We start from the raw sequence: 18,095 nt of genomic DNA, 5'->3' as shown, positions 1-18,095 counted from the left end.
CGTGCATCGTTCGCGATCGCCAGGACGATTTTCGCAGGGAGCGACCTAAAATGCTTTGAAACGAAACTAGCAACTCGCTCCGCTTCCGGAATGTAAGGAAGTGAATTAAAAAAAAGTCTTGTATAATTTCAGAGAAAGTGCTATCCTGTTCGCGTCTTCCGCGAAATGCAATTTCAATTAAATCGATGAACGCGCGGAATATATTCAAGTGTTTCGGCGAACATTTAATTCAACGATCGAACAAGCGTTTGAGAAAAAAAAAAAGAATTGGGTTTGTAGTACGAGAGATTCATGAATACCACAATCACTTAAAACAATTCAGAGTCGCGTGATACAATTTCTTATTAGATTTTTCGTTCAACTTAGGAATAACGGAGTGTATTAATCATCAGTCCGTATTTCTTTGAGAATCATTCCCGCTAATTAATAACTGGACGTTTACATGTAACTTCGCTTCGAACCGCTGGTTACGCACGGCTGTAAACCATTAATTCTTCACAGGCTGCAAACTGAAACGCGCACCGCGTCGGTGAACTACAAAAGAATGTTAAAAAATGATAGGAAAATAGCAACTTTGTTTAAATAATGGCCGAGGGACGTTCGTAATTACCGAGGGAGCTTCGTAGGATCCCATTAATTTCTCATTTTACCGTCCACTTATGGCGTATCGCCGGGATAGTCGAGATGTCTATCGAGCATTAAACGAAGCTGATTTTCCGCGGAACAGGAACGCAAACGCGTTTTAATTAATTCCTTTCTTTCCTCCCGCGTTTTACGACGCGGTTCGATTTCTTTTTTTGTCTTGAACGCATCGAGCAGAACCGCAGTTATCAGATGTAAAAAGCTAAGGGTGCTCCTAGATCTCCTACGCTGACACCACTATTTAAATGAAACTTTAAGCATCGCTCGCTTCGAGTAGAGAGCGAAGCATAGTCCTGCGTCAAATATCGTCTAGACAGAGTTACTTTAATTGTATAGAATTGAATGAAAATCGATGCTCGCGAATCAATGCTGAATTAGTAGAACAAGAGATACGTAATAGAATAAATTAGATTTGGTTCGATCCGAATACGTACTGTGCGTGGAATACACGATACAGTAACAATAATCGGAGAAACTGAGCCGAAAGGGAACAATGGTTAATGAAAACTAAAACGAGGAAGCGAAACAGCGAGACGGCGTCCTCAACTTCCTCATCAATATTAAATCATGCACGCGATACGTAGCTGACGATGCAGGAAATTTCGCTGGGGAACATTACGAGCACGTTCGAGTGGCTGCTAAGACACGCTCGAATTTTACCACCAATTAAAGGCCCCCGCCTCCCGTGCAAATGAAATTATTCGTCTAATTATCCACATTCAACGATCTAATCGAGGCGACACGCCTAATCGCGCGCTTAAATCACCGATCGACGTTTTCGTCAGCGACAAGAGCAGCCGATCGAACGATCCTCCGATTTTAATCGAGCACAATGGCTGCTCGCGAACAAGTGGACGGAACGAAGTTACCCGCCGTTTAGAAAGCTACAGAGGAGACTGAAACGGAATCGAACAGGAAGGAAGACGGTACAGTTTATGGTCTTCCTTTCAAACTCTTTTCCTCCCTCGCGGTAAAACTTTCCATCAGCTTATCTTCGATGTCAAAAGGTGAAACGGTAGAAACCAAGGCGGCTATTCCGTGATCTATACTCTTTTCCAACTGCGACGATAAATACAACCGAAACAACTCGTTCGAGAGAACAACGAACAAGTACCGTGACATTCATCAACGAATGGAATTTTGCCGGTTACATCGAACAGAATTAACGCGTCCCCTCTGATCGAATCGACGTGGAGATTAGAAAGCAAAGGGACCGTGAGAAAATGAATGGTCAGGTCTGGAATGCTCAGCGATAAACCGAGCGACAAATCGACTTGGTTTTTCCGTGCAACCGATTAAACACTTGACGGATACCAGAACTGGAATTAATCTATGGACCAGAATCTACGCGAATAAGATAGGCGACGGGGTTACCCACCGCCCACGACTCTCGCAAAACCCACACGAATCGATCTCTAATCACGAGGTCTCGGTAAGGACAACGTAGCGTTCGCGCAGGAGTCGCGATCCGCGGTGGGTTTCGGAGAGAGTGCAACGGATTAGCAGAAAGGATTGCACGTAAGAGAAAATCGAACGGCCGGTGCCGTACACATCGTTCCATTCGGATAACCTACTTTTCCTGCCACGGTACGCGTGCACCGTCTTCGGGAGGACGTGTCATCGTTTCTTACGGATTTATGGTTTCGTCGCATCGATCCGAGTGGAACCGCTTCGCGCGACGTTCCGCGAAAGTCGAGGGTCGCTTCGTATTCGACGGAGAACCACGTACGACGCGCCGATCCCATTCTTATCGACTCGTATCGACGATATTCACTAATCTAAAAGGATAAACGAGTGCTCTCAGAATAGGCGAGGGACTAACGAAATCGATACGAGGCGGTATCGATCGAACCTCGAAGCTTCTCTGTACATTATTAAACGACTTGGGAGCTAAAAAAAATGAGGAAGTTATCGGTGTTTAATTACAGCAACTCGTCACGAAAAATTTGCTCACCGTTTACACAATTTTATTTATACGTGCGACGAAAAGGGTCGAGCGAAAACAGCTGCTACCACTACGATAACCGTATCATCGATTTCACCTGGAGATCGAAGTCACATCGAGTTACATGTAATCAGGCTAGCTCCGATAAGAGTTCTGCGAGTGATCGATTCGAGAGATTAGCGATGAGGATCGCCGTGCAAAAGAAGAGCGACCCAGTTCTCGACTCCTTCTGACAGACGTACCGTTTCCGCTTTTACATCTGGGACTATTAAAATCACGCACGACTGATTTCGAACTGGCGTCCCGTTCGAACGCGAACTATGGCTGCGAGCCTCGCGATTTCGATAAGAGCCACGGAGGATGATTCTCTGGAAGAATCGTGAAATTCTCAGTCGAGTCCGTGGACGAGGACGCGTTCGATGTTCCGTGTAACGACGGAGGAGGCATGCCTGCGTTTGCTCAGCCGAGAAATCGCCGATTCTCGAAACGAGCCGCGAGGAAAGCGGCGGCGAACGAAAGCAGCGCGGAGAACTTCGGTGCGATGGCGAGGTTAAAGCACGGAAAGTTACGGGAAAGGTGGCTAAAAAAAGAAATAAATGCTGCACGGATTAACGCGATTACGAGGAACTGGCGTTTTATGCATTCCGTGAAAGTATTGTACAATGCGAGGATTTTTAAATTTAGCACCGGGGTGATGTCACCGCTTCGATTACGCAAGGAATTACGTAAGCAACTGCGTGAAACGTTGACTTGCATATTTTAGACCGAACTACTCTCGCGCGGTGCTGTCTTTTAACGTTTATTTCTCTTCGAAACGGTAGCTCGGCACCTTTGGTCGAGGCGAGCGAATTCGCAACAGGTAAAGAGTCTGCGAGCAGAGCGAGAAGGGGGACAGAGGAAGTGCTGGGGGGACGATAAATCTGCATTGCTCCTGTTACGAGATGACGAGCGTGTTCTCGGTCTGGTGAAAAATAAATAAATCCCGGTCGGACGAAAACGAGGGTAATCTCGTTTCACGTCCCTCCCGACGGACCGATCTCGGAAAGAGCGATGCTGAATGGAGTCGAATAACGCGCTAGCTTTGAATGGAGAGAGCTCGATCGCGATAGTCACCTGCTGTTGGCATTTAATGACTTCATACCCGCTAATCGTTCGAGTGTTCCGCGTTCCTCGAATCCCCATTTCATTATCAACATCTGCATAACACGTAAATATCATAAATACGTTCTCTGTGAAAAATTCCATTGGCGATCGAAGTTTTAGGGAAACGTATTACTTCCGTGACGAGAAGAGGCGAGTCCTCTTGCAACGCTGACAACGATCGTTGCACTAGATAAATTTCTTCTCCTGTTTATATACAGGATTTTATTCCTCAACGTAAGATGATTTTTGTTTCTACGTTGACATGTTGTAATAATCCAAACAGAAACGTACGTACCCGCGAGAAGCAAGAAAAAAAGGTACTTGTCGCGTTTAATTGCCACGTACAGCAAGGTGACCGTGGTTAGCCGATGGATTTCCATAGTTGCTTGCGTCTTCACGTTCGCCACACGTGGAACGCACGAAATCGAAACGATTTCACTCCACGTATGACGCTGCTCGATAACGATAAGGTATTTAGAATAAATACCAGTGCGAGGCGTGTGCGACGTGTTCGCGATCACGCGTTCCACGTGTGATTGTGACAACTGCTACCAAAAGAAGGTAAGAACTCGATGAGTCATGTATACGTAAAGTTGCCAGCGAACGAATTAATTAACCATTGTCCATCGCGATATTGTATCCATAATCTGTATCAACAGCTGCAAGATTTAAATTTCGAACTGGCGCGTTCGATAGCATCGGATGAATCGAATAAATCCGTGCGAATTCATCAATTCAGCGGTGGTTTTCGTTCTTTAATCTTTTTTTTTCTCGCTTAGAACGCGTAATTGGAATCGCGTATCGTTCCATTCACCGTTCGCAGATCTTCGACCTATATTTCCTCTGTTTTCTTTCGTTTAAAAAACTCCTCTTTACCCCTTGATCACTGCCGCTGTTTCCTTTTCTCATTAATTATCTTTGCAAGAAAATTTGCAAGGTGATAGCAGCAAAGGAGGGAACGTGAAACGTAAGAGGAGCGGCTGCGGCGGCTGGTTTTTTTTAAAGAAAGTAGAAGGCAGCGTAAGTTCGACTCGCATCGCGACTTTCTCGTCGAATATTTTCGGTGGAATTAAATCTGTGCTTAAAGGAGCGTGGAAAAACTCGATAAGCCTTAGCGCGGCGGATTTTCACTTTTTATGGGTTTGATACGTGGCTGTGGAAGGAGAGAAGGTCGATTTCAACAGGTGGGCTTTCTAAGTTACGCGAGGAAGGGTAAATGAGACGGAAAACACGCGGAAAAGTATATGTACGGTATGTACTAAGAAATAGCAGTGGCATATAAAATAATAATACCTGAGGATTGATAAGAAATGTAAATTGCACTTTGCCCATCGACTGTAATTTGAGTATTTAAAGGAAAATATGCAAAAAATTGTTATTACTGAAGTACGATTGTAACCAAAAAGTAATTGCGTAACGAATGAGACATGAAAATGTATGAAACAAAATTGTCACGTCGCACGTGACCTTCTAACCGCAATGCACTGTGCGAGGCATCGTGCTACTACGAAAAACGCCATTATTGCACCGCTAATTCGATCAGCGAAGAACTGAGATAAAACCTGAATCGATTTAACATTTCTTTGGACGTACGTGAAGTGCAAAGTACAAAATGTACACGGTATCGTCTAATAAAAAAATAAATAAATATCTGTGGCGTTTAAATCACCGCTGTTTCCCAACCGCATCGATCTTCCACGAATAACCTGGAAACGCGTTCGTCTTTCACGCTCGTCGTTACAATAATTAACATCTCCGCGAGCCTTCTAACTCGCGATCACCTTCGAGCGTCATGGCGCGACAGACTCGTAGCTCGGTGCATTCTCATTACCGGCGAGTAACGCGCGATTGTAATTTTAAATGGCAGCGATACCTTAAAAAGGAAACGTTTCTTAAATCTAGGGGCCATTTGTCTCTGTTTACAAGTAAACGCTCAGAGGCGCTGTGTACCAATCGGTAAAAGTGGTCCGCGCAGATCACGCGGAAAGACAGCGCGTATACTAACAAGGAATGCGATAGCATGGACTCGGGAACCGAAGAACGTGGTGAGAGTACGGAAACTTGGATAGCCGCCAATTTATACAACATCCAAACGAGCGAGCTACGAGGATTTTCCCCCTTTCGAGTTCTTTGACTGATCCAGCGTAAACTGTAGGAATCGAGACGTAACTCGCGTTCAACTCGATCGTTTCCCCTGGGGATTATAAATTTAATTACTGCTCTGCGATTCTGGCGGACGAGTTCGATGCGCGATTGAAAACATTGTCGAACTTACCGTCCGATCGCCCCTTGGTTGCGCGTTATTATTTAACCGTGCGACTATTAATTGCACGTTAACGGTAATTAAATCGGTAACCGTACGTCACGTTGCACCGTGCTCATTGAAAGTCGACAGTTCGACGGGTTTAAAAGTAACGACCGACAAGGCGTGTTGATACGTTCAACGTACAGTAGACATTATTGGAAAAAATTCTGGATACATAGCAACACGGCTAGATATGATTTACGATTCGGATATTTGATCTAGCAGTCAGGTGGAAACGAAGGTAAAAAACCGTCGACCCAATTTATACCTGCCTCCTCGGCAAACCCTCTTTGACAACACTTTTACAACGTACCGTGGCTACCTGTTAAAACGAGACCAACCGAATAATCCTGCTGTTTACTATCGATAAGAGGGCATGGTTTAGTTGCCAGGGAATAGTGTCCAAAGTGTTCCTCGCGAAGTTCCATGTTATCGTCTCGGGAGAAACGAGTTTATCCGGAAAAGTAAAGACAGACCAGTGCACATGTCGAACACATCGGACGAAGGAAAATAGAATGTACGTACCGCGTGAAATGATATTCCTCAGAATGTTAGACGGTGGAAGGTGGGTTAGCTGTGCGAGATTTACGTATTGTCATCGGCGTGCAAACTCGTTTCTGTCAGATTCTACGGGGTTATTTGGCGACGCTCGCGCGTAGCTATTCTCACGTTCCGAGTGTGGCGACATGTGAGCTGAACGGCGACAATTCCCGCAACAATCTGTCGGCAATATGTGCGACGATCTGACAGCCGCGCGATGGAAAAACTCAGCTCGCGGAACACGCGGACTCTCCGCACGGCGTATACTTACTCACCGAAGGCAATTCCTCGAAACAAATGAACCGACGAGGCGGCGAGATATCCTTTCTTAGCTACGAAACTAACCAAAAACCGTATCCCCGTGCACGAGCCGGAACCAATCACGACACTGTATCACTCACTGAATCCGCGAACGGCGCGCGATCGGATGACACTTTCGACGCGCGATTTTACGGCTCTGGAATTTCGTCACGTCGCGCGTTTTCTCAAGAAACGGTACAAACGCTCATATTGCTACCTCGAACAGTGAATTACCAGCTTCCCTCTCTGAGCGAGCGCCGATGGGCGTGGTTTAACCGCGACGCCGCACGAACGGCCACGAACACGCACGAGCGCTCCTCATTGGTCGATCGTACGGCGGATTCACATCTCCACGCGTTCTCTGCGACCAATCGGAATCGCGCCTGCTATTTAAAGCAAATATTTATCCTGCGATGTTGATCAATTTTCACGTGAATTTCCGTTTTAGAAAAACCTGCTGTAATTTACGATGCACTTTAAACGACATAAATAACATTTAAGTTTATCTAACTGTGTATAAGCTACACAGAAACTTTGATGGAACAGTTGTCACATGTTACTCTTTTATTGCAGGTTCCTCATTTTGTCATCGATGCGTAGAGACGTTTAATAATTAAGCGTTTACCGTTTAAATACTATCATTTCAGTGTTACTTGCGCGTAGCGTCGTGAACATGGCTTGGAATCGTTTCGTAGCTCGAAGTTACGAGTGTACAAGGTGATCCACAAAAGCAGTTTCTGAACGCGCGAGAGCTCGCAAGGTTTAATCACCGCTAGAGTCAACCGTGGCACTAGTTCGCGCAAAATTTCAATTTCATTACTCGCGACGCTGTTCTATCGAAGCGTACGCACGATAACTGACACGGTAACGAGGTAAACTGGCAATTCAATGGTGGCGCCATCTCTGTAAGTATTCAAACTGGTCGCACGTAATTGTCGACAGCAAAGTAAACTATTGAGGAACTATTAACGCCATCTCTTGCAAAAGCGCTGAAACTGGTCGAGAATTAGTTTCACTAATTTTCGCAGAGATGGCGCTAGCAGTTTTCAGTAGTTTACTTCGCTGTCGATAACGCTGAGCGACCAGTTTGAGCACTTTTCGCAGAGATGGCGCCAGGGGTTCTCGAGTGGTGTAGGTAATATCTGTCTCACTCTTTCTTATAGCTTTCTTATATATCTTTCTCTCTCTAAAGCATGAGACAAGAAATCGCAATAAAGCTATTGAATTATACATTAAATTGCAATAAAACTAAGGAAATGGATACATCGACACATTGAGCCCTTTTATTTTCAATTAATATGCACTAAAATACTCGAATTCTTGTTTAGAAAACGAAATTATTGTAATAACTCTGTTTCGAGGCAAGATACAACTACACATATTATTTATATAATAATTTATTTATATATTATTAATACAAGAATGAATACATTGCAATTTATTGTACATATTATTAGTTTTAGTGTTAGAGATATATAAGAAAAAAGCGGTTGCTTTTAATCTCGTATAAATAAGATAGTTTATCATTGGCGACGATCAACGTGTCAGATCTGCATCGATGTGAATAGTATCCTACAATGCCTGCAAAAACGTTCAGCTCTGTTATGACAGTTTATTAAAATCTATTTTATAACCGATAGCACGTAATATATTATTAAATATGCATTCTCACGTAATGCCAAATAAGGTATAATATAATTTCAAGTGAAAATGTATCGATATTATGCACAGAATGTAACGTAAACGTAAACCATGCTTACGCAAATATAACCTCGAAGGATAATGATTACTTGAAAAATGAAAATCAATTTGCATATTCATACGATTACTCTCGGTTATTGATCGGGGGAAATTCGTTGTTTACGTTACCGTTTGCTTGTTTTATGTATTTGTTAATATTTTGATCGGGACCGAATCGATCGCATTTTCTAATATTCACGCTGCTTGATTTTTCAAACATCTAAACGAACATGTTATTTTATAGAGCGAAGATGAGATGACCGTGGAAGAGAAATTGAGGTAAATATTAACGCATCCTGTTAAACAGTCACCGGATCATTTGTATACGATCACACTTACGCAATGTATTCGTTTCAGGGTGCAGCATATAAAGATGCACGAGCAGCATGAGGGACACGAGTCGATGCACGCAGAAATGCTGCTTGTTTTGTTCGTAACGTTGTTAGTAGCGCAGGTTATACTAGTCGAATGGAAGAAAATACATTACAAATCATATCAAGTAAATTATCACTAATATTTCCTCTTTGATACTTACAATGTGGAATTCGGCTTGTTCGATTCGTCTGAGACATACGATTCGTCTTTGCAGCTTGTTACCTTAGTCGCCATGTGGATTATTCCATTTGGATTGAGTTTAAAAAATCGTTGGTGGAGGTTTATATTTCTTTGGTTAGTGTCGTCCTGTATAACAGGCTTAATAGTACGGAAGGCTGTTCAAAAGCCCATAGCAGGTACAACACCAAGGTACGTCGTTTTCCTCACACTGTCAATATAAACTTTAATGACTGATGAAATGTCTCTTCTTATAGATTAGTGTACAAATGGTTTCTTTTTATATATAAATTAAGTTATGTGTTGGGTATAATAAGTTATATTATAATGTTAGCCGCATGTTTTGGTTTACATCTTGTATTTGAAGTGAAGCCACAAGTGTGGATGGATTGTGGTATACTTTTGTTGTTCTACGGTCTTTATTTCGGAGTGTTAGGAAGAGATATTGCAGAGATATGCGCGGATAAAATGGCTTCACATATCGGGGTGTGTATAAAGCGGCTAACCAGTACGTATCCTGTATTAAATGGTGCAATATATTAAACAATTTTCAGTATTATGTACCAGGCCAGATGCCAACAAGGACTTTAGAACCCGGTGTATGTGCAGTATGTGGAAACAGATTGTTAGTGTCTGAAAACGAGCCCGGTGTTATCGAAAACACGTACAAGCTCAGTTGTGACCACGTGTTCCACGAGTTCTGTATCAGAGGATGGTGTATCGTAGGGAAAAAACAAACGTGTCCATATTGTAAGGAAAAAGTTGATCTCAAGAAAATGTTTTATAATCCGTATCCTTTTTTTTTTAAATCATCACTGATATCGTTGTGATTCTTCGTGAATGCATCGTGTATCGTGTTCTATTCTTATTTTACACATGTGACTGGTTGAAGTCCAAAATGAATTTCAGAAACACACGTGTATATACCTTAATAGTATATAAAGATGGGAACGGCCCCATGTTTTGTACGGTCAGCTACTAGACTGGATCAGGTGGTTAGTGGCTTGGCAACCGTTGATTTTGTTTCTCGTTCAAGGTATCAATTGGGGCCTAGGCCTCGAGTAAGTAATATTGCAATTAGGGTAATTGAACTTACACTTAGGACGTCATTTGTGTTTCCGTTTAAAATTAATGATTTACACACGCGAAGAAATATCCGTTTCTGTTTCTCTGCATATAGTCGCTGTTGTATATTTCTTATTTATAACAACGAATTTTATTAGAGGTACGTAATTTTCCAGTCTAATTCGTGACTGCATTCTAATGTTGCATTCCCGTTGCAACATTATAGGTAATGTTATTTTGTACAGTCGAGAATGTTTGCCACTGTGGATATAAAGACAAACTGTTGCTTTCTCTGTACTCTAACAAATTTGTACAATTTATCTACACAGACTGCTTAACAAGAATTCTTCCAAAGAACATTTTTTTTTACCATATATACGAATGTTTCCATACCTTCGTTTAGTTAATTTTACATTTAAATAACTCATCCGTTTTTTAATCTTGTTTTTTAATCACTGTACGAAAGTAATTAATTAAAGAATATGTAATAATTTTTATTTCAAATGCATATTTTGAAATAAAAAAAAAACTATACATATAAATCGTGGTTATCCGAATTAATTGAAAACGTAACAAACATCAAGTTTTATATAATAAAAATAGTACTATTGACAATAGAAAGAGATCCCGCATTGATTTGTACTTTAGTATCGAAACGGTGATATAGAAAATTCTTCGCTTTGAAAGACGTACAATTCGGATAATCTGCATTGAAACGTTTCATTGTATCATATACACTCATATATATACATAGAAATATCTTGAACTGATATACAAACGGGCTTACCGTACCATTTCATTTGTCATTCCGTCATCCTTGTTCACACTAGTCAAACGAAATTTGCATTTTAATTAATGAAGTATCGCTCCGTGCGGTATACTTCTTATAAATCTAAAATTCCATTCTCAAATCCATGCACCAATTATTCTGTCCCTCGTTGATGGAATCTGTTGCTAATTAATAACGATACGATTTTGTGAATTTCTCGCTTACGTCGGTGTTATGTATATTATATTATATTAAATAAGCTTCGTTGTGTCGGAACGGGTAACTCTTACGTCGTCGAATAAACGTAAAGACGCTGGTTATTTAGAGGGCAAAATATAGTATTTCTTAAACACGAAAAAGGATTATATTTAATAATATAACGAAATTATTTGTGATATTTTTACGAGTATTACTTTGAGCATACATCGCACCTATTTTTATTCCGTACAATTATGAATGCACCATGGTTGCGCATCGTATGAAATTTATTCAATCATTTCATTTTATTACGTCATGTATTACGTACATATATACACGAATTTTCACGGTGATAAATCGTCGAGAGAAAGATCTTTTTTATTGTCGAACCTGATTGCTCCCAATCGTAAAGGATCGATTTCATAAAAACTTGGCGCGCGTCACCGCCATTCGAACGACATTGAAATTTATAGAGGGGCGCATGTAAAAAATATCGTACCATTGTAAAATAAAGCTGTACACATTGTACGTATCATGTACAAAAAAATGAAATTTGAATATTGAATCGTGTGTGTATAAATATCGTTCGACAGAAAACGTATACAGAACTGAACGCGCTCGTTTCGTCTCTCCTTTACGTAAAAAAAAAAGAGAAAAAAACGAACAGACAGCGTCGCGCGATTTTTTGTAAATATTTCGAAAGGGATTATACACGAGAGGCTTGTAAGATCTGTAACGCAAAGAGAACGTTGTGTTCCGTTATTTAATAAATGATTGTACAAAAGTATACGAAGTTCATGTAAAATTTATTTCTCATCAATAAAGATTATAAAACAGTCGATCGATTAGGAACTGTGTTAACAATTAGAATTTAATTTTTCAACCGTGTGAGCATCAGATCTTTACCATTTCATTTGCAATCTCTCTTCGGCTCGTGGTTATCGGTTACTTCCGTATGATTAAATCGAACAGAACATTGACAGGCTTCTCTTTTTTTTTTTTTTCTTTTTGTTTGTTTAATGTCCCCTTTTCATTTCATACGTTCTCGTTCGCTTCATTTTATAACTTTTCCAGAATAACCGAAGATTCTAACAACAGAAGCGTGAACGCTACGGGTCTAGAGGTTGGTAATGTGCATTAAAGCGTGTACAACGAGTTCCACATGCGTCGATGGAACGTACGTATAGTATTTTTCTTGTACGAAATCGAGGAATCGAGGAAGAGAACCATATCCTGCTTAACATAATCTGGCTTAATCGTTGCGAAGGTTGCCGCGTCGCGCCCGGGGGAGGTACGAGCTCCGAAGGGAGGATCTCAAGCTGATTGTGACACTCATAGAAAACCAACTGTGATGGGTTTGTACGAGAAACAGAGAAATAAACAAATGACAACTACTGTCGGTGATATTTACTTAAAAGTGTTTAATTAATCTCTCATCATCGTTTCGTTAGCAAAAAACAACTTTTTTTTATCACATCACGCATTCATAGGTACTTCTTTAAACCTTCGGACTTGTAGCGAGAGCACCTGACACGTTTATATATACATGTATATATATATATTTTCTTTTTTCTTATATCTGTACCGTGGAGCTAAAGAGTCGCGTTTCCAATGTTCTCCAAATGTAGAAAGTGTAAAAAAGTCGTACTTGAAGATTTCAACGCGCGAACTCGAGGGACCTGTAACGGAGAGACGAACTTTTACCTCCCCGGTACAGATATATAAGTATCTATTTATACGCTTATGGCTAAAAGGTTCTCCCGCTATTATCGTGGGCAGAAATCGTATGCGACAAGAGAGGCGAGGTCAGAGAACGCTTAAAACAGACGTGCCGTACAAACAGAACCGAGCACGGACTTCAACCCTTTCCGAGACGGGGCTCTCTTTACATGAGACAATTTCAAGGATCATCCGTCCATTCGTTACAAGATCGACGCGCGAATCGTTGGAATCGATTTTAAATAGAAAAAGAAACAGGGGCTATAGCTAGAAATTATTTTTTCGCTTCATTATCTTGCCAAATTGATAACGACTCCGCTGAAATGAAAATAATTTTAGGCGCTATTCTTCGACTGTCTTCGTCCTTACCTGCTATATGTACGTATTACATATCTGTCGTTAGCTCGGAAAGGGTTGAAAACAAGGGTAACAGAGGTGCGAAACAATCGGTTTTGACAGAATTGGCTGTTGGGTAACAGACGCCACGAATACGAGAGGATCGACGGGACGGGTCAAAGGGCAGACAATCACAAACACGGGGAAATTTTATAGATATATTTATTGAGTACTTAGCGTGTAAGAGTATAGAATATATGTTACCTTATCAATTAAATATCATTACATGGTAATCATTATATAACGATGTAGTCTTTAAAATAAACCTCGCGCGGACACTGCGCGCGCGTAGTGTGTGTGTTATTCTCGTTTCATTTCGTCTCTCTTTTTTGCTTTTCTTTGCGTTTGCTCGAAGAGTATTTACATAATGATCGCAATAATTAATATGTACAATTCGTTCACGAAAAGGCAAAAAACGGAAACGACTGGCAGAAAAACGGATCAGCCGCCGGTGAAGGCGGCCCGTTGAAAAACGAGGCCCGACCAAGGAGGCGACCGATGGAAAAAGGTCCCTCTCCCCACGTTTCATTCGTCCGTGTTCCGCGCTCGCCGACTACGAATCGCGAGGAAGGAATCATTGCTAATTGTTCGCGTCGTCCTGTCGATACTTGCGAATACCTTAAGGAAAAAAAGAAAAGAAGAAAAAAAACGAAAGATCGTCTCGCGTATGACCGATTCGTTTGATTCGCGTCGTGAGCAATAGAAAAAGCGTCGCCGGTTCGATACACACGCGGCGTGTCCGTCGTGTACTTGCGTATCGGAAAAGCGCCAGCGCGGCGAGATTCCTCCGCAGTGATCGACAATGTCGGCGGGATTCAAACGAACGTATAGAAGTGCAGTTACATATGTACAAAGAGGCGGCGACACGTGGAAACCGTCAACGGCGAGTTTTCACGGTGCCACGTGGAAAGAAGAAAGGGTAGAAAGAAAAGGGGGAGAACGCAACGAGACACCGTTTAGACGCGGAGGTAACGAAATGATTCCACTCTTGTGGTCGCTGATCATGGCGACACGCGAGGTCTTCGTACGATTCCTCTGGCCAGAAGAAATCGTCTCGTTCGCTGTTGAACGAAATCAAAGGAAATTAGAAACGCGCACGACTTCCTCCTCAGCCATCGTTTAACGCGACTCGTTATACATTGATTCATTATAATAGCTCTCGCGCACTCTTCGTCACACACTCATGCTCACCACGTAACGCACCAATTTTTTTTTTTTCTTTTATTCAAACACGACTTTTCTCTCTTGCACTATCTCTCCCTTTCTCTCGCATCAGACGCATTATTTCTCTTCTTCTTTTTTTTTCTCTCTTTTTAAAAAGACATACACGATAGTTAAGAAGTATTTTCTTTCTTGCTTTATTGCTTTCTTTTACTCGCGTGCCGATCGCGGTTCGTCCTTCAACCGAGAGTCCAACAGCGGACGGTTTACCGTCGACGGGCGAAGAGATTCCTGCCACGAGGTTAACGAATAATTAATTCCGCGCTTGATGCCACGAGGATCGAGCCCGCGCGAGAATTCCGTCCGCCACTTCCGGTGCAATAAGAATTCGAGGCACCATTCGACAAATGCGAGTACCAAGACGACCCTCCTACAACGCGAGGCAGTTTAGTAATCTCGCGCAACCCTCGTTTCGCGTATCCTTCAACGGGGAGAACGAATTAACCGTGTTCTAGGAGGGCAGATATTCAAGAAAATACTTAACGATTTTAGAACTCGCGGCAGCATTGTTACCCGTGATCGATTCTTATAGGTATTCTACAATAAAATTGGCCTTAAGTAGGTAGAAAAGTTCGTTCTTTAATAAATTAGCACCGGTTCCCGCTACATTCTAGATGGATCGTAGGAAAAATTTTTAGAACGATGCGCACGATACTAATGAAAGTTGTGCGATTTTTATCTCTCTTTGGATCTCTTTGGGACGCGACCGTTTTTAAACGCGAGAAGAGAATTGACCGGAGTAGAAAACAGTTGGCGAAAGTCCCGAGTGTCTTTCACTTTGGACGTGCTCTGCGAACATCTAGCTAGCGAAATGATTATCTGTTCGTGGGTTTTACACAGCCGGAATTCTCAGGACGATCGATCGCTCGAGGCTGGCCGTGCGCTAAGCGTACCTAATCGTTAACTCGGGTACACGGGATCTTCTTGGACGTCGCATCGTTTCTTAATCTCTCTCACTCTCTCTCTCTCTCTCTCTCTCTCTCTCTCTCTCCCTTAATATCATTTGTCCCTTACGTATCGTTTCGCGTATAGACGGGTATACACATAGAAAAAGTGTTCCTTTACTTTCCGCTGGTTATCTCGTCGGCTCTGTTGCGGGCCCCGAAGCTTACGGATACCCACGCTCGCACACGCGTCGAGCATCTAGAACGCTGCCAGATCGCGGATGGCGGGTAACGGTGAGTCTGATCGGGCAAAAATCGGACAGACATCGAGTCACGCGTACTCAGCGTGCAAACTCTCTCATCGAACTCTCGTACATCGATTCCGATAAAGGATGGTGACGATCGTATGGAGATTGGAACGTATGTGTCGCGCGAGAGTGAGCAGAAAGGAAAGAGACTTCTGGTGAGTCGAGTCCGAGGCGGTGAATGGCTCGATGCAAATGAACTAGTTCGATAAAGGGGGGAAGGGGGGCAAGAACGGACGCGAAATCCGTGTTACGATACGAGCTTCGAGTGATTCGTCGGTATTAGGAGATATCAAAAAACGGTGGATCACAGACTGATATGCCTCGTGTCACCCCGGGCCTCGGCTCATCGATCGAACGGCAATGGGCTACGATTTATCGACGCGTCGGAACGCGTGGTCGGCGACTCGGCGAACGGAAATGGAAGCGTCGCGTTTCGAGATCCGTGCCGGAAACCGTAACCGCGGTGACGCGCGAATTCCGTGATTCGTTTTGAGCAACGCGCGTTCCGAGCATCGCCGTCCGTTCCCCGTCGTACAAAAAACGCCATCGTACTTGCAACGCGGACGCGAATCTACTACAACTTGCGGTGGGTTTTGCGGCACACTGGCTATACACAACGGATATGTATATGCAGCGTTACTTGATCGATATAATAAGGTTCATCTATAGCACACACGTCTTAAACACCGTTTACTAAATCCCCCGTTTTAAACTCTCGCCATCTAGTGTACGTTTACTTTGTTAATTATGATTATGTTTGTGTGTTCTCTTTTTTTTTTTTTTTCTCCACCTTCGCCTCGAGTTACGTTAAGTCCACCGTACGATTAACACGGAGCGCAACGCGGTCGAGCGACGCGGCTCGCGCGCGTTGCCTCGCACGTTGGCTCGCTATTTCTCTAGTTTTTTTTGCTTTTTTTCTTTAATATTTAGTTTTAATTACGTACGTATTAATATCGTATCGATTTATTACTTCTCTCTTCAGCGTTCGTTACTTTCTACACGCCAGCTTCGTCGCTGATCTCCGTCTCTTCTTCTTCCGTTCCCTTCGCCTCTGCCTCCGTCGAAAAACAGCAGAGCCCTCCTACGTCCTTCCGTACTCGGTTCACCAACAACACCCTTTCCCTCTTAATTACTTCGGTTAACAAGTACCAATAAACACCGACGAGTTCAATTTATAATCTTCTAATAGGGAGGAGGTTTTCTTTTCTTATCTTTTTTTTTCGCTTTTTCTTTTTTTCGCCTCTTTTCAAACAGGTTCTCGTTACCTTAAATGGTGCGCGCAGGGTTGATTTCCACGGGACGATCCCACAGACACACGATTTCACGTAAGACATCTTTGATGACACAATTCAAAAAATAATTTTTCATTTTTAGTAGAAAGATAGGCGGGGCATTTCCGTACAATAGTATATCATTATATCGTATTAATATTATTTTCATTCTCTTAGTTTTCATTACTATTTATTAGTATTAGTATTATCATACCGTTATTACTGTTATTATTACGTTATTATTATTATTATTATACCGTTTATCATCGTTTATTACTATTATTATCGTTATTATTATGTCGTTATTATTACTCCACCCGGACAGTTGTCGCACTGACGCGTCTCGTCGCGAGACCCTGTTCCTCGGCACGTATTGCACGTCTCGTTTTGCGCCGCGTCGTCGTCGCTGGATACCGGAATCACGTGAAGTACTTTAAACACGAGATACAAAGTGCAACGTTGCGAACTTCCACGCCGGATCATACGCAGCCACCGTGGCTTGACACGGTCCACATCCATTTCGTAGCTCCGTCGAATCTATATGTACACGTGATAATGCAATCGATCGTTCCTCCTGTTCGAGCGAACAGACACGATTTCTCTTTTGCTTCCTCTTTTTCTCTTTCCCGTTATTGATTTTCTTTTCTTTCTCTTCTTCCTCCAAGGACTTTCATCAAGCGCGTTCACCACTCGCGCGTAAACCCGCATCAGAATCGATCCGATCTCGACTCGATACACGTTCGCGTTATCCTCGCTCTAAAAAAATCTCGATCGATTCGTATATCCGTTCCTACATGTACACTCAATGTAGGCGTGTTGTTCGTGTTGTGTTGTGTATATATTACGCGTGCTCGCGCGTTCGATCCGCGAGCCGCGCACGTGTGGTACATGTATACATATACAAAAGCTTTATCGACAGTTTCCACTTATGCTTGTTTCGGATCTTCGATCATATTTATATATTTATATATATATATATTTATATATGTATATTTTATCTACACGTTACATTTACAATCGCACGCGTCGCACTAGCACACTATGTGTCATGTTAAAAATATGCTGTATATCTGTTGTCGACGTATCTCTTTCATTTT

The 18,095-nt window shown here is 42.4% G+C and overlaps 2 protein-coding genes across 7 annotated transcripts in view; one reads left to right on the top strand and one right to left on the bottom strand.

The window, feature by feature from the left end:
* The window catches only part of Synd (protein kinase C and casein kinase substrate in neurons protein Synd), a 39,952-nt gene extending 32,781 nt beyond the window's left edge, over positions 1 to 7,171 (bottom strand). The window contains exon 1 of one of the 5 annotated variants that reach the window (XM_076893580.1): positions 6,851 to 7,171. The gene's annotated coding sequence lies outside the window, so the exon portion shown is untranslated. The remainder of the gene's footprint in view (positions 1 to 6,850) is intronic. The other 4 variants (XM_076893576.1, XM_076893578.1, XM_076893579.1 and 1 more) reach the window with 4 other exon arrangements.
* A 1,204-nt stretch (positions 7,172 to 8,375) lies between these two features.
* Positions 8,376 to 12,609, top strand: LOC143422725 (E3 ubiquitin ligase Rnf121). 2 transcript variants are annotated; one of them, XM_076893601.1, is made up of 8 exons: positions 8,376 to 8,562; positions 8,860 to 8,894; positions 8,973 to 9,114; positions 9,205 to 9,359; positions 9,425 to 9,653; positions 9,722 to 9,957; positions 10,112 to 10,228; positions 12,274 to 12,609. In XM_076893601.1, the coding sequence occupies exons 1-8, from the start codon at positions 8,536 to 8,538 to the stop codon at positions 12,338 to 12,340; spliced, it is 1,008 nt and encodes a 335-aa protein (XP_076749716.1). In that variant the 5' UTR covers positions 8,376 to 8,535; the 3' UTR covers positions 12,341 to 12,609. The 2 variants fall into 2 exon arrangements, with proteins under 2 accessions (XP_076749716.1, XP_076749717.1); XM_076893602.1 differs by lacking the exon at positions 12,274 to 12,609 and having other exon boundaries at positions 10,112 to 10,661.
* Positions 12,610 to 18,095: the final 5,486 nt, after the last annotated feature.

This window comes from Xylocopa sonorina, chromosome 4, assembly GCF_050948175.1.
Source record: "Xylocopa sonorina isolate GNS202 chromosome 4, iyXylSono1_principal, whole genome shotgun sequence".
Classification (NCBI taxonomy): domain Eukaryota; kingdom Metazoa; phylum Arthropoda; class Insecta; order Hymenoptera; family Apidae; genus Xylocopa; species Xylocopa sonorina.
This window is presented reverse-complemented; position numbering and strand designations above follow the sequence as displayed.